This window comes from Phasianus colchicus, chromosome Z (genome assembly GCF_987193195.1).
Source record: "Phasianus colchicus chromosome Z, bPhaCol1.hap1.1, whole genome shotgun sequence".
Lineage (NCBI taxonomy): Eukaryota > Metazoa > Chordata > Aves > Galliformes > Phasianidae > Phasianus > Phasianus colchicus.
In genome coordinates this window covers 88539376-88555375 of record NC_143476.1, presented here as the reverse complement: position 1 = coordinate 88555375, position 16000 = coordinate 88539376, and the positions used below count along the sequence as shown (strand labels likewise).

At 36.5% G+C, this 16000-nt stretch overlaps 1 protein-coding gene across 1 annotated transcript in view; it reads left to right on the top strand.

Moving 5' to 3' along the window:
• Positions 1-16000, top strand: part of RIT2 (Ras like without CAAX 2) — a 183004-nt gene that overhangs the window by 77106 nt on the left and 89898 nt on the right. Inside the window, 1 exon segment of the mRNA XM_090131322.1 lies at positions 261-334. Within this exon segment, the coding sequence (XP_089987448.1) occupies positions 261-334 (74 nt within the window).

The following is a 16000-nucleotide window of genomic DNA, read 5'->3' as shown; positions in this document are numbered from 1 at the left end:
GATGCCCCATCCCTGGAGGTGTTCAAGGCCAGATTGGATGGGGCTCTGGGCAGCCTGGTCTAGCATTAGGTGGGATGATTGGTGGCCCTGCATGTGGCAGGGGGGTTGGAGATTCATAATCCTTGAGGTCCCTTCCAACCCTGGCAATTCTGTGATTCTGTGATTCTGTGAGTTTTTAGAAAGTTGACTCCAGGTTAGAGGAGCTACCTTTTTTTGCTTTTCTCTGAGCCATTCCTATGTGTTGCATTGTGTTTTTTCAGAAGATGCCTATAAAACTCAAGTCCGAATTGATGATGAACCAGCCTATTTGGACATTCTAGACACTGCTGGACAGGTGAGTAGTTTTCCAATGTAAACTGTTCTATCAGAGATAACAGACAAAGAACTTAACCTTAGATATATGGGTCATAGAGGGAGAAACAAGCTCCTTTATTTAAACATAAAGGGAGCAATCATAGAATTACACTGAGGAATTATCAAAGGAGATTATACTGTTTCTGTGACATACTACAATTTCAAAATCTGACAAGAAAAGACAGAAAAATAAAATCAAGTAGAAGCTAAAAAGCTTTTTCTTTCTTTTTCTCATGTACACAGAAATATCTATCACAGCAATGAGATGAATAAATGGTAAAGTTAATTTGTCTTTTCTACTTTTCATCACTGCTTTTTCTATATATCGCAGGAAATTTCTGATATACTTGTAGATGAAGTATTTTGTTACCATTCTTCTTCTTCCCAGATTATGTTTAAACATCAAATGTTCACCTGAAGGGGAAAAAAAAAAAAGAAAAAAAAAAAAAAAACCTGCTCAAGTAATTTACAGTATATGTATAGCATGTATATGCGTGTGTGAACATCAGTTAAGAAATTACATTTTTCATATACACTAAGGTAAAAGAGGGGTTCCAAGAAATATGTTTTGGTTTGGTTTGGTTTGTTTTTTTTTCATCTCAAAACTTTATTATTGTTTAATCAAAATATTGCAGCTGTTTGATCTTTTCCTGAAGTATGTGTCTGGTACTCTTTGAAGGTTTGGATAGTTTCATGAGCTTTCATAGTATAAGCACATCTTTTACAGGAATGTCAGTCAACAGGAACAGTAAGTCCTTAAAAAAGTGATCTAGGAAGCCTGAAAACCTTGATCTTGCCTTCCCAAACATCTGAATGTACCTTAGCTCTTCACTGCAAGTAGTAGGAAATGCTGTCTACTACCAAAAATTAGAACAGCATTAAGGATTCAGTCTTATAAGGTTCAGAAGATTCAGAAGAATTGTGGTGGGAGTTTTATGTATGAACAAAATATAGACCAATTTCAAAGTAAACTCAAATGACTTCCAGAGATCAAAAGATGCCCTGAAGTATTCTTCCTTGACCTCAAATGTTACAGTCCTAGCAGCTAACCAGTAATTTGCTTCTGAGTCTCCAGTAATAGTATTTGATTTTTGAGAAAAGTCAAACTAGATTTCAAGGCAAGTCTCCAGTGCTGTGAATTTAATTGACCTATGATTTATTACTAAAATAGGCTCAAGACCTTTCCCGTGCATTATAATTCTAGCATAGCATCAGAAATTTTTTGAATGGGGAAACATTATAGTTGTTAAGAATATGTTTGAAAATATCAGTACTTTTGATGGGGAAGGGGAAGGAGCATCTTTTCTCATTCAGGAGGTCTGAGCCTTGTAATTTCAGTCCTGTTTTGTTATTAGTATGCAATTATTAGGGGAATTACATCTCCAGCTGTTTAATATTGTAAAGTTTTCATAGAATCATGGAATCATAAAATTACTCAGGTTGGAAGGGACCTCAGGGATCATCAAGTCCAACTGCAGCCTAACCATAGTACCCTAATTCTAACAACCCTCTGCTAAATCATATCTCCGAGCACCACATCCAAATGGCTCTTAAACACATCCAAGGACAGTGACTCAACCAGGCTCCTGGGGAGCCTATTCCAATGTTTAACCACCCTTTCTGTAAAGAAGTGTTTCCTAACATCCAACCTAAACTTACCTTAGGCAACTTGAGGCCATTTCCTCTTGTCTTGTCACCTGTCACCAGTGAGAAGAGACCTACCCCGCTGTAAGCACCTTTCAGGTACTGGAAGAGAGTAGTAAGGTCTTCCCTCAGCCGCCTCTTCCCCAGACTAAACAGCCCCAGCTCCCTCAGCTTCTCTTCATAGGGCTGATTTTCCAAGCCCTTCACTACCCTCGTTGCCCTTCTCTGGACCTGCTCCAGTACCCCCACATCCTTTCTGTTTTATGTGTTAGTGTTTATGTGTTCAAGTTTTATGTCCTGTGTTAGCCTTTAAAATGGTCTGCTATCTATTTCTACATCATTCTACACCTAAAGTCACTTTAGTTTGATCCTGTAGAGTTAAAATGCTAAAAGCAGATTACGTCCTTACCCAGAGGCGAAGAGGAGTGATGAGTCAGAGTTCATCCATCCAGTTTTTTCTAATGGAAAGAAGAGCAAAATAACATACAATTTTTCCTCTTCATAGGTATGTTCCCAGTATTCTGGGAATTTGTTTGTTTTTCTCTCCCCTACGAAGGCAGGCTGAGGGAACTGGGCTCACTCAGCCTGGAGGAGAGAAGGCCGCAAGGAGATCTCATTGCAGACTTCTAGTATTTAAAAGGGGATTATAAACAGGAGGGGAATCGACATTTACTCCGGTAGATAGTGATAGAAAAGGGGCAATTGTTTTAAGGTCAAGGATGGAAGGTTCAAATTGGTTGTCAAGGTAAGTTGTTCACAGACAGAGTGGTGACGTACTGGAAAAGTTCTTCCCTGCTTCCACTCTTTGATGTGCTCAAGAACAGGATGGATGGGGCACTGGGCAACCTGGGTCTGGTATCAGATCTGGAATTTGGTGACTCTGCCAATGGGCAGGGGATTGGAACTTGATAATCCTTTGAGTCCCTTCCAAACCAAGCCATTCTATCATGGTCCCTGTATGCTTCAATTTTTATGTACAATCCTTACTTCAAGTTCTTGATCATATAAAAAGTGTACATTAAAACCTAATTTTTAATTGGCATTGGAGAATGGGAATTTTTTTTCAGAAATTATGAATTTTATCAAAAGTGTGGTAAAAAAAAATAGAATGTTAAAACGTAAAAAAAAAAAGAATGTGGTTGGGAATAACAGAGAAAGGCTATAGAATTTTATTTCTATTATATATATATATGTTATATATTATTTATATATTTGTCTAATTGCTTGTTTGTTTATTAAAAATAAAGACACTAATTTCAACACTAGAGGCACAGAGCATGTAATGACCAAATAATGGAGAATAGTGTAGAGATTTTGATGATTTTAGAGTGAGAAGAATCCTGTGGAAGTAGAACCAAACTTAATAGATTTATCAGCTAAGGTCAGACTGGCATAGGTATTTTACTTCAAGATTGAAGTTGAAATGATACCATAAAATCTCTACTGTGTGTTTCTCTATTTTTCCAGTTCAAACTGTAATCATTGTAGCATATCTCAGTGTTACCTTTGCTAGGAAGCTCTTCCTACTTTTCCAGGCCCTTATTTTTTAGAATCTATCCACTGTAAGTATTCTGGATTTAGCTGCCTGTTTTTACAGATGGCTTTGAAATGGCTGGCTCTCTATTTCACCACACAACTCCTGAATAAATCAAGGCTTAATACAAATCTCTTTAAAGTCAACAGCAAACATAACCTCTTTTCTCACAGAGGACTTAACGTCACTCTTGCAGAAATTCAAGTTGAAACCCTTCTGTATCTTCAGTAACTTAGGGTAGAAATCCAAACCACCGGTTGATGGTAGTTCTGATAACATTATGTTGGGCCTTAGGGACAAAGATGGTGTTGTAAGTTATGCATCACATAGTGAATGTCTCATTTCTCTCTGTGTGTCCTTGCAATCATAGCTAAATAGCTATGATTACCAGCTTTGAATCATGATCTTAATCACTTTGGAACACTAACAAGCTAAATCTGTAATTCCTTCCTATTTGAGAAACATAAAAAATTGGTAGAAAGAAAATGATTGACATAAATGTATGAGGATGTACTAGAGAATATGTTTCAGGTAAGGTGTTTCTCCTTTCCTTGTAGTACATTAGCAGTAACTACAGGTGTACATGTACATGTATAAATTCAACAATGACCAAATGTTGTGATTTGTTAATAATTAATGTTATTCTTTTATTGACAAGTCTAGAGTTAAAATCAGATTTTATATCTGAAGTTAGATAAAAATATTGGATATTTTAAATGCCAGATAGAGGTGCTTTGGCAGTGAAAACCTGTACAGTGTTTCAGAAATACATTTCTAGTTCTCAGAATTCTGAAGGTAAAAACTATCAAAATAACACGAGAAACAGGAATGAACTGTTAGTGTTGCTTACTAAGTGACCGATCATCTTATTTTCATAAATGCACATAGACGCCATTAAATATGCTGGATTCACGTTCATCTGACATAGACTGATGTTCTGTGAATTCTGGGTATATCATTGTTGATTCTTCTATAATGTTCCTCTGAAATCTGTGTTTCCACAGAAGATAAAGAAGCATTTCCTAAGTGCAGTTAGGGCTGGTGTAAGTAATCATTCTTCACTGAACTCCCTACCCCTGCTTCTCACTGCCTGCTACACCTGCCAGCAGCATTACCTGGCTTTGCTCACAGCAATCAACTTCAGACAGAATAAGGTTAAGTTTACCCCAGAGAACGTTAAATGCAGATATTAGTAATGTAATGTACCTGCACGTAAGCAAATTGTCACAAACAGCACTTCAGAAGTTCCTATTACAAAGGTTGAATAATTGGTGTGTAGCAAGAGAGAAAGTAATAACAACAAAATATGTTCTTATTTATATTTTCTTCTGTGGCACATTTAAATCTAAAATTGATGTGTCCTTAGCCTCACCTTTTCTGTTCAAAAAAAGTATCAATGATGTCTGCAAACACAAACTACTTTCTATAAAGATAGATTGAACTATCTTATTCAGCCCTGTCCATGGGGCATTTCTTGAGGTTTCTCTTTTTTCATTTTGTGTGTCACAAGCCTAGTCTGCTTTTACTGATATTATATTTAGAATGGTGGGAATGCTTTGATTTCAAGAAAACTGATGGATGCAAAGGAAAAAACAGTCAAACATCAAATCCCTTTTTCATTTCCCTTCACATTTGCTATCAGTCTGACAATCCCTATATACTTTTTTTTTTTTTTTTTTTTTTACTTTCTTATTCTTTTTTATATATATATACATGTATATATGTATTGCTACTCTTGGAGTCCAGCTTGAGTTTTTCCTCCCAGACCATATGCAGCAATTATTCCTTCTGCTGTATTTATACACTAGTGACTGACACAAGACTCTCTATTTTTGCTACAGCTTACCTCCTGCAGGCACATTATCTAGTCTCCATGTTCAGAATTCATGCCTAAATTTAAAATTCTCTTCACTGAAAATCAATCTAAGATGGTCCTATGTAAAAAACAAAAACAAAAACAAAAAACAAAAAACAAACAAACAAAAAAAGTTGTTTTCAGTCACAAAACAGAAAATATGCAGAAAAAAATGGCTTTCTGTACCTGACAGTGAGGCGATATATGTGAAGATTATTGCACCAGTTTTTGCTTGTTAAAATGTGAGCTTTTCATGATAAACTTAGTGCACCAGTATATTTCCCAGGTGTGACTCAGAGACTTGAAAAATTGGCCTTAAAATTTGATGGCATGTCATTTCAGGGAGATTTTCCATTGTCTGGAGCTGTGTGCACATGAATTCATTTTCATGCAGACAGTTTTCAACCTGACAACAGCAGTGTGCTCTGTAGTGAAATCCATCTCTCAAATTGCTAGCAAATCACAGGGCATGTTTATCCTGCCAGGCTCCAAGGCTGTGATTTTTACCCCTGCTTCAGGCTTTGAAGAGGAACCATATTAGTCCCAAGAGTCCTTCAGATAAACACACTTTCTCAGACTAAACACAGTAGTCCAATGACTCACTCAAGCTGTTATCTGAGATCCTTCTACTTATTATCTAAACATGCTGCTCTGTAATCCTAAATCAATGGAAGTCAAATTTCACATTACACCACTGCAGCTTATCTCAATAATTTTATTTATTAATTTATTTAAGTAGTTATATATTAACGAGCCTTTCCAATTTTTTTTTTTTTTTTTGAGGGGACAATAATTTTAGTGTTTTTTTGTTTGTTTGTTTGTTTTTTGTTTGTTTTTCCCTTAGAAATAGAGTAAGGAAATAAAATCAATTTTATTTTTAATGCATAATTGTAGTGAACTAAGTAACAACCATTACCATAGTGTATTAGGTGAAGAACATTAATTTTATTTTCAAGTGTTTTCATTTCACAGACTGATGATGACATACTCAGAGAATCAAATCATACGAAATGAAAGCTTGTGGATTTCTTGAGACAAACTGCTTTATATTTTCTAGGGAGAGCTAAAATTTCTCTGATGACCACATCATTTGATTTGGTAATGGACAGACTTTGGAGAAACATCTAGCAAAGATAAAGAGTGAAAAAATGTACATTCCAGTACATTGTAGTGGGTAGGCATTTAAGGTGAACATCAGGATTTAATGAGTCTAGCAGTACAAACTTCTTGTCCTTCACTACCATTTCACTTTGAAGTTATGGAAGTTGTTCCATGTTACACATGTGAAAGAATAGTTTCTATTGTTGTCTTTTCCTTTTCAATAAATTCTTCTTTTTCTTAAAAGACTATCTCTCTTTTCTTTGTTGTTCTTTATCACGTTAGTGTCATAACTTTTTTAATTTTATTTTTTTTACAAAATAAAAGCATTTAAAAGAAGAAAACATTTTTACAAACTCCATTAAAAATAGAAAAGTTCTATATTGTTCTTTTCAGATCTTTTCTTGCAGCATTTTCTGATTTTTATTGTATTCTGTTGCCTACTTCATGGAAAATAACTATATAAGCACATCCTATATAATTAAACTTCATCCAGGTTATTCACAGAATGTTATGCAAATTTGCTTTTTCTTCTAACTGTAGCTTTTCTTACTACTTTTTAATGGCATTGGAACCCCTAAGAAGTAACTTCTCTCAGACTTTTGTTGTATGTGTCCTGATTTCTTTTTATAACTGCAGCTGTCCTAGATAATCTAGTTAGGAATTCCAGAGGTTTGCCTATGAAAAATCATTTGTTCTGAATTTGTTCTAAATTTACACAGAACAGTGATTGCTGTGGACAGAAACCTCTTTTCTGCCTGTACCAATTTTCACAAATTCACATTAATATTATATTTTCATTACTGAAACTTTGGCTTGTATACTAAGAAAACAAGACTGTGTAACAGCACTACCCAGTGCCATTTGACCTAGAAATAATAAACGATCAAGAAAGATGTCTCTTGTAGAACAGGGAATCAAGGCTCTCAGAAACTGTGGGATGTCCCAGAGAATCCCAGTTTAACAATGCTATTCTGTATCTGCCAGATATCCCACCAGTATATTGAATATGCATTAGTAGACCAGATAAGATCAGTTCTTATCTGAATCATGAAAGTTCATAAATTACAAACAGCATGTCTGTTCATAATTTTATTAAAAAAAAAAAAAAAAAAAAAAAAAAAAGAGAGAGAGATAATAGTTTGAACTGATAGAGAATTGGTCCCTCTGAATTTTCTTACACATTCATTAAAAACACATATTATCTGAAAAGAAATACTCATTCCCCCGCAAAGTCTTTATTCATATCAAATATATGAAATAAGAGTTCTTAGGCACTGAAGGAAGGAACTGACTATTCTCCTTCATGCCCATAAAAAAAACAGTGCTTCATACATCAGATAGATGATCCTTTCTGGACTCTCTTGGTTGAATATTTAAGACTCCTACACTTTGGCACTCCGCCTGGTGAAAAGTATTTGTGTACACCTTTGCACTGTCTATTAGAAACACTGTTAGTGACTTCCATGCATCTTTCAGAGAGAGTTCTTTACATTACAAAAGAGAATAAAAGAAGCACAATTCTGAGTTTCCTTTTAATATACCTATACTGGAAGCTTCTTTGGGAGCAAGCTTGCATATAATACACAAATTTTCCCCCTTACTGAATCTGAAGTACAGTGCACTCTGTGCAGTGTCTTAATCTAATGCTTTCCCAGAAGTTGGTACAAGTACTACCTGCCCTCTGGTCACGTGCTATCACTGCATTTTCTTCATTAAGTTCCTGCATATGTATGTTTTACCCATTTCTGTCATCCCTAATTAACACATTTCATCTCCAATAGGAACTGAAGCCCTGTCAGAGGACTGGGACAGAATGTGTGGACATGGAGAACCACAAGTTATCCTCCTTCTATATCATAGCTCTGTCTCTTCAGGGATAGGATTACAGGGTGAAAGTGGACTTACCATCATGTGTCACCTTGCTGAAAATAGCTCAAAACATACAATATCTACTATTTCTTTCCCACTTCAGAAAAAGTGACTATGCTTAGTCATTGCTATTTTGGCCTTCCAGATCCCATTTGCTCTTTCACAGAACCATTCCATATTGTGTTTCAGGGAATTATGTCTTCAAGATGATATTTACCTTCTAGGTCATGTTTTAATTAGCAACTGAGAGGCTACAATTGCAATTTCATAGTGCCATGCTGTGCCATGCAGTAAAGACAGTGGGGTGGGTACTACACAGCTGTTGATGTATGTTCTGGGTGTTCCCAAAGGAATTACTCTTATCTAACTTAAATTATTCACAAAGTAAACTTCTGCATCTGAACTAGTCATTCAGATTATTCTTATAGCTGCTGGGAAGACATAGTTGTTTTGATAGCATAGTTCTGCATGTTCTCAGATAAATGTTTAAAGAAATTTAGGCAGCTTTCTGGGTTTCATTTTTTGTTCATTGACTATGAGCAAAGTTGAGGCAGCTGAACAAGGTACAGACATCTAAATAATAAATATGTGAAGTATGATGAAATGCTTTTAGTATCCACATATCAAGGCAATAAACCCTCAGTGCAGGATAGCTTCAGTGTGCATACCTTAGAGACATTTTGTAAGCTGCTCACAGTCAAAGTAACACATTCCTTCTCTTTCATCTAAGATTCTGTTCCCACAAGTCCCCAGAAGGTCACAGAAAGCAGTTCTGCATGACTGTGTGGATGCCAGTCCAGTGACTATCCCTTTGTGCTTAATGCTACCTAGGCATCAGAAACACTAGTTCAAATACAAAGGAGAAAGAATGCTGGAAGAAATCTGTAAGTTATAGGAACATGACAACTCAAACTTTTTGAATCACAGTCATACTAAATTTAGTATTGTAAATAATACAAAATGAGTGCAGCTATGCTCTAACTATTTTGCATTCTTATTTGTGATGATGTATGCTGTCTCTGGAAGCGCATTTGTCAAGTAAATACAGAGCTAGGTTTCAGTGGCAGAATGAACCCATAATTGTTTAAGTATTACAAAAATCTAAGAAAACTTACCTGGAAGCTTGTTTTCTTATTTTCTTCACATTTTCAGATTCTTAATTCAGGATTTATCTCAGGTGATCAGTAGGCTACAGGGCAAGGGAGAGAAATATCATTCCTCTTAAATTTTTAAGGGAAATAATCTTGTTATGGAAGTTGTTGTGAGTGAAGATATATGCAAGCCAGAGTACAATTTGCAGTCATTTAATGGAGTGATGGGATATCTGATTCTGTCGCCTCCTGCTTCACTTCTGCAGGCTGCAAAAGACTCGTGGTGAAGATGGCAATTATACCATCACTATTTAGGCTGACAGGTCTTTGCTTGTATCTCTGTCCAGTACTTGACTGAAGCTGCAATCATTACCTCTTTGCTAGTGGACTGTTGCCTTTTTTTTTTTTTTTAATTGTTATTTACTAAAATGTAATTACTGTGCTGTTAATTCTTTTGCTTTACCATTTTTTATGTTTTTGTGATAAAAGGTAAAAATTGCCTCTATTCTTTCTTGCATACCAACGAGGAAAGAGGGAAAAGCCTTATAAACCAAATACAGCTGGTGGTTTTAGAGATAGTTAACAGTGAAGATTGCTTCTGTGCATGCTTTTAAGAGAAAATTACTAAGATGTAGATTCTTAAGAGATACCATTAGCATTAAGATGAAAGAAAAAGACAGCTCTTTGATTTAGGAAGTGTAGCACTGAGGCATTTTTGCCGGCATTGTCAACAAGTGATATGGTGATTTATGAAAAAATAGGTAAAATCTCTGAGGTAATAGACAATACTTTTATTATTGTCTTTAGAAGATTAAGATTAATAAAGTTAGCCAAAGTAAGTTGCAGAAAACTGATGAATACATCTTCATGTGACAGGGCAGTTAGAATGGGAACATCAGTTCAAAGAAGATAGTTCTGGAAGGAGGGCATGAGTGCCATCACGGATTAGTTAGAAATTCCTCAGTATGGAAATTGAGTCAAAATGTGGTGCTATTTCTTAAAGCCCTGAGTTATTTTATCAGGATGTTACTGTCATTTTTATTTTTATTATTTATTTAATTAATTAATTAATTCTTTTTTTTTTTCTTTTCCCACCATGCTGGCATGACTCATTCTTACTTTGTAAACCAACTATGGTGCAGAACAGTAATGAATACAGAAGAGTAAGTGTCTATAAAATGTTCTCCTTTTAGCTAGTGGGCAATGCACTAGTGACAAATCAGTGTAAGAGACCCTCTAATGTCCCCTTTAGGGACATCCCTACCTGTGTTTCAATAGACAATCCTGCAGAAAACGTGACTATAAGCAATTACCAAATACAATGGGAATAAGTATTATAATTAGAAATAGAACACATCTTTATATTCCCATGTAGGAAAGGATGTGAATTAACAAGTGATAAAATCAAGTTGTACCATAATATTTTAAAGAAGTCCATAATGAAACTAACTTCTCATAGTGTTTATTTGCAAAAGAAGTGAAAATTTAGACATATCAGCTTGAACTTTCAGATTCACCTGAAAAAAAAGGAGACTAATGTCTGTATAAATACAGACAACTCAGATTAAGAAATCAGAATTTAGAAATTCTCCAGAAAATAAATAAGTAAATAAATGAATGTAAGTCTCTGTGCTGCAAATTCAGGCTGAGTCTAATCATGTTTCTCAACTTGCCAGCTGTCTGTTATGCTGACTTACTCAGTTTGAACTATTTTCTTGCCAATAAACAAGTTCTTGAATTGCTCCCTGTCATTCATTCCATCTAGATGAGCTTATCTTCTCAGTTTCTAGAGTGCATACTGACTCTCAGAAAACCCTCAGAAATGTCAGCAAAGAAATAATATAACTACTTGTTGCAAAACCTGAAAATCATCCCTGTATCTTCCTGCAAAGACCACCTATCTTCTGAAGAAACAGGAAGAATATTCTTGTTTATCTCTCTAGGTAAATTAATTAAGTTAAACAAGAGGAGAAGTGACTAGATAAGTAGGCACCAGCATCAATAAGGTTGATGTTGTTGCTGCTGGTTGTCTTGCATATTATGGATTAATTTCAGTATCTATCTCAGCTTTTTACTTAATTGTTCCCAGAATTAAGAGAAGGTTACTGATTTTGTACAATGTGGAGTTCATAATATTGTCTGGGAAAGCTGCAAGCTTATGGTCTATTTCTTGTTTATACTAATCCCACTTTTGAACTGCTGGATCACTACTGGAGCAAGCAGAAGAGTTGTAAGAGAATGTCTGATATCCAACCAGAACAGTGAAGAGATTGAAGTAGAGAATGAATTCTGTTCTCAACTATTTAAGCCAAAGCTCCTGCATTTTTTTTCTTCATCTGAGTCTGAGCTGTTATTCAGCTCCTTTCCTTCCTCCTAGTGATGTGGCAGATGGTTTGGGCTGGCACAAATGGCTAAGTACCACCTGCTGTACACTTCTTTCAGCATCTTTTGCTGTGCCTATCTCTTGTTGTTGTTTGCAAAGGATGACTGGAAAAAGAAGGGAAACAAAAAGTGAACGTATGCTGATAAGTCAGTGATTTTATTTCCTGTTTTGTCATCTCTAGTAATCTATATTAAGAGCATCCTGGAATTGTTCAAGTAAATACAGAATGTCTGAAACTCTAACATCTGTGACAAAAAAAAAGCATACCTGTCTATTATTTTCTAATGCATCTTGAATGTATTTTATCCCATGCTGAGTGATAGTATTTCCTACTGCTGAGTGCTGTGAAGGGAAAATTCATCCATTTGAGTTAGGCACTAGATGTTACTCACTCTTGACCTTTCAATCTGCACTGGAAATACCAGTCTTGAAGAAACTAAATAAAAAATTCAAAATGAACGAAAAGACAAGTCTTATCATCCAAATGCATGGAGGATGTGATTAAGTGAAAACTGTGGCTGGCAGAGGCTGGGAGAGGTATTTTTGTTTCAGTTAACAATCTACAGTTGAGGTAGTGAGGGAGATAAAAGAGAAACTCATCCATGATCTCTCAGATGATTTTCTGAGGGTGGAATGAAGTACGCATTGGAGTCAATCATCTTTCTCTCCTGGCTGTAGTGTCCACCTTTTCAGTAATAGAAACCAGATAAAATAACACATGTCTATTGTATCTAAATAAGTAGCAATATTAAGATGTAATGTCTGCTCCCAGCTTTCTATCCAAAAACTTTCTCCTTAAAAACATAACTTCTGTAGGCTTCTTGCAGCGTGGATTTAACAAACAAGTTTCTAAAATTTACTCAGCCTTGTATACATAAATAAAATAAATAAAATTGTTAAAAAAAAGGAAAGTAATTATTACAGTACATCTCACTGGTGTACTTTTTCTTTGATTTATCATTTTCAATGAGTAAAAGGAAAGAAATCATAGAATCACAGGATCACAGATGCATAGGGTTTGGAAGAGATCTCTGGAGATCATCTAGTCCAACCTTTTCATTAAAGCAGGTTCCCTAGAGAAGGTTGTAAGGGAGAGTATTCAAGCAGGTTTTGAATATCTCCAGAGAGCAGACTCCACAACTTCTCTAGACAATTTATTCCAGTGTTCTGTCACAAAGAAAACAGCAATTTTCTCATATTCATATGGAACTTTCTGTATTCCAGTTTGTGCCCATTACCCCTTGTCCTGCTTCTGGGCATCACCAGAAAGATTTTTGCCCAATGCACTTGATTCCCTTCCATTAGATATTGTCTCGCTCCGATTTATAGGAGGGAGAGGAGGTTCTTTTAATATCTATATCTCCGGCGTGAGATTAAGAAACAACGGTTCAAATGTTGGTCTGACCAGTTTATTACAGATGTTAATTAGGGAGATGGTGAAGGGGAGGACAGACGCTATTATGAATTAGGGTAATGGGGAAGGGAAGGAGGGCGATAGAAAAGGTAAGAAAGAAGAAGCAAGGAGTCTTTATAGGAAGCAAGCGGGACATAGTCACCACCATGGATCCAGCAAGGTTCAGTCATGGATCTTCAATAGCAATAGTGGTGGGTCATCGGGTGTTGTTGTTCTGTTGACAACGATAACCACGACGACGACCATGGTGATGATGGCCCCTTTTCAATGCTTTCAAAGTGGTCAAGTCAGTTTACTTAGGAGTGACAGCTCAAATCCAAAGTGGTTGAGTCAGCTCTCCTTGGAGTGGCAGCTTCTGGCTCTGGGATCTTAGCGGAAACTCCTTTGTTCCTATCTTCCTGGCCTTGCCAGCAGATAAGATGGAGCAGGGAGGCGCCAACTTGTATCTTGCCTTCACAGGATACAATGGCATCATCCCCCAGTTTCCATAGCAAGCTGGAGTTATTTGGTCACAGGCCAGATCTTCTGCCAGTAAACACTTCTGAGCGCTATCTTCTGAATGCAAACAGCTAAAATTGTCCACACAGCAACACCCATCACTCATCTCCTAGACAAGTCAGTCTTATCACAAGAAATACCTCAGAAAGCAAGCTTTGAGCCAAAAAACAAAGGATTCTCTCAGATATATATAAGCATTGATTAGAAACCCTCTCAGTCATTCACTCTCAGATCTCTCAGCCTTTCCTCATAAGAGAGATGTTCCGAGTCCCTAATCTTTGTGGCCCTCTGCTGGACACTCTAGAATTTCCCAGTCTTTCTTGAAGGGAGGAGTCCAGAACTGGATTCAGTAATCCAGGTGTGACCTCACAAGGGCAGAGCAGATGGGGAAGATCATGTCCATCAACTTGCTGAATTGAATTGCTACTCATTGCACCTTAGAATACCATTGGCCTTCTTAACCAAAATGGCACACTACTGGGTTATGGGACACCTAGATCTCAACAGGACATTTCAGAAGGTCAGCCCTTAACCCATACTAATGCACACAGTTCTTTTTCCCAGGTGAATGAGCAAACACTCTCCCTTGTTGAACCTCATAATGTTCCTCTCTGCCCAACTATCCAGTCTGTCCACATCTCACTGAATGGTAGCACAGCCTTCTGGTATGTCAGTTACTTCTCCCAGCTTTGTATCATCAGTAAACTTGCTGAGAGTTCACTCTGTCCTTTTATCTAGGTCATTGATGAAGATGTTAAACATGGGTCAGAGTCAGAACTGACCCTTGGGGAATACTGTTATCTACAGGCCTCCAACTAGACTCTGCACTTGTGATCACAATCCACTGAGCTCTGCCAGTCAGCCTGCTATAAATCCCCCTCACTGTACACTCATCTATGCCACACTTCCTTAGTTTACCTATGAAAATGTTATAAGAGACAGTGTCAGAAGCCTTGCTGAAGTCAAGGTAGGCAATTCCCATGACATGACATCATAGAAAGTTATCAGATTGGTCAAGTGTGTTTTCACCTTGCTGAGCACATGTTAATTTCTCCTGATAACTTTCTTTTTTTTCCACTTACTTGGAGATGATAATCCAAATAAGCTGCATCTTCCCAGCAATGGAGATAAGGCTGACTGGCCTGTGGTCCCATGGATCCTCCTTCATGCTCTTTGGAAGACTAGAGTGATGCTGGCTAACCTTCATTCCTGAGGCTCTCCTCCTGTTCTCCATGAAGTCTAAAAATGATAGATAGTGATTTGGCAATTATTTTTTCTTAGCCTTAGGGCTGTACAAGTTGTTAGCATGGAGGAAGTGAATATTTAGGGATCCCTTATCTTCCAGTGCACTTATCCATGGGATGTTCCCAAGTACATTCTTGAAAAGGTCAAAACCAGTTCTCTTGAAGTTCAGGGTTTCATCCTACTTACTGCCCTGTTTCTTCCAAGTGTGACTCCAAACTCTACCATCTTACAATTATTTCATTCAAGTCTTTGCCAGTACTTCACATCACCAACCAGTTCTTCAGTAATAAAGTGAATACTTTATATTCACTTTATAAATATATACTTTATAAGAGAATTTGTATGAAGAGAGAAAGTGTAGGCCAGCAGTTTGGCCTTGAAAACTCATTTATTAGAACACAATATTTAACCATATTTGCAAAAACTTTTCTGAGATAATATATATATATATATTTGTAAATAACTTTCTGAATTAAAAAGTAAATAAATAAATATATTTTCATATACCTAAGGTTTATGATCTTTACATTTGACTCTTTTACTCATTATCTGAAGGATTTATTTTTCCCCAGTGAGCTTCCTGTGTAGTTTTTGCTCATTGTATCTTGTTTGTTCATTGTCATAGATGAACAATATTCTGCTTGTTTCCAAGAGCACACCCCACCCCCCATTGTTCACTGGCAGTGTAAAAACCTTCATAATAAGAATGACCCCTGTGGTAATCAGGGAGACAGCTTTGATTAAGAACATCTGCTAGCAGATTCCCAATTCTAACGTCAAGCAGAAGTAAGACAAGATAGAAAAAGTGGCATTTCTCAAACTGTGAGGATGGACTCCTTGGGGAGACTCTGACCTCTTCCAGAGCTACAAGCCAATATCATAAAAGCAGAACACACTTCAAAATATGTGGAGTGTGTGTCTAGTTTGCAAAATACAACACTTTTTTTTTTTTTTTTTTTTTTTTTTTCCTGAGATGCTGCATCTCAGAAACATTTAAGTTTAATGTTTAAGT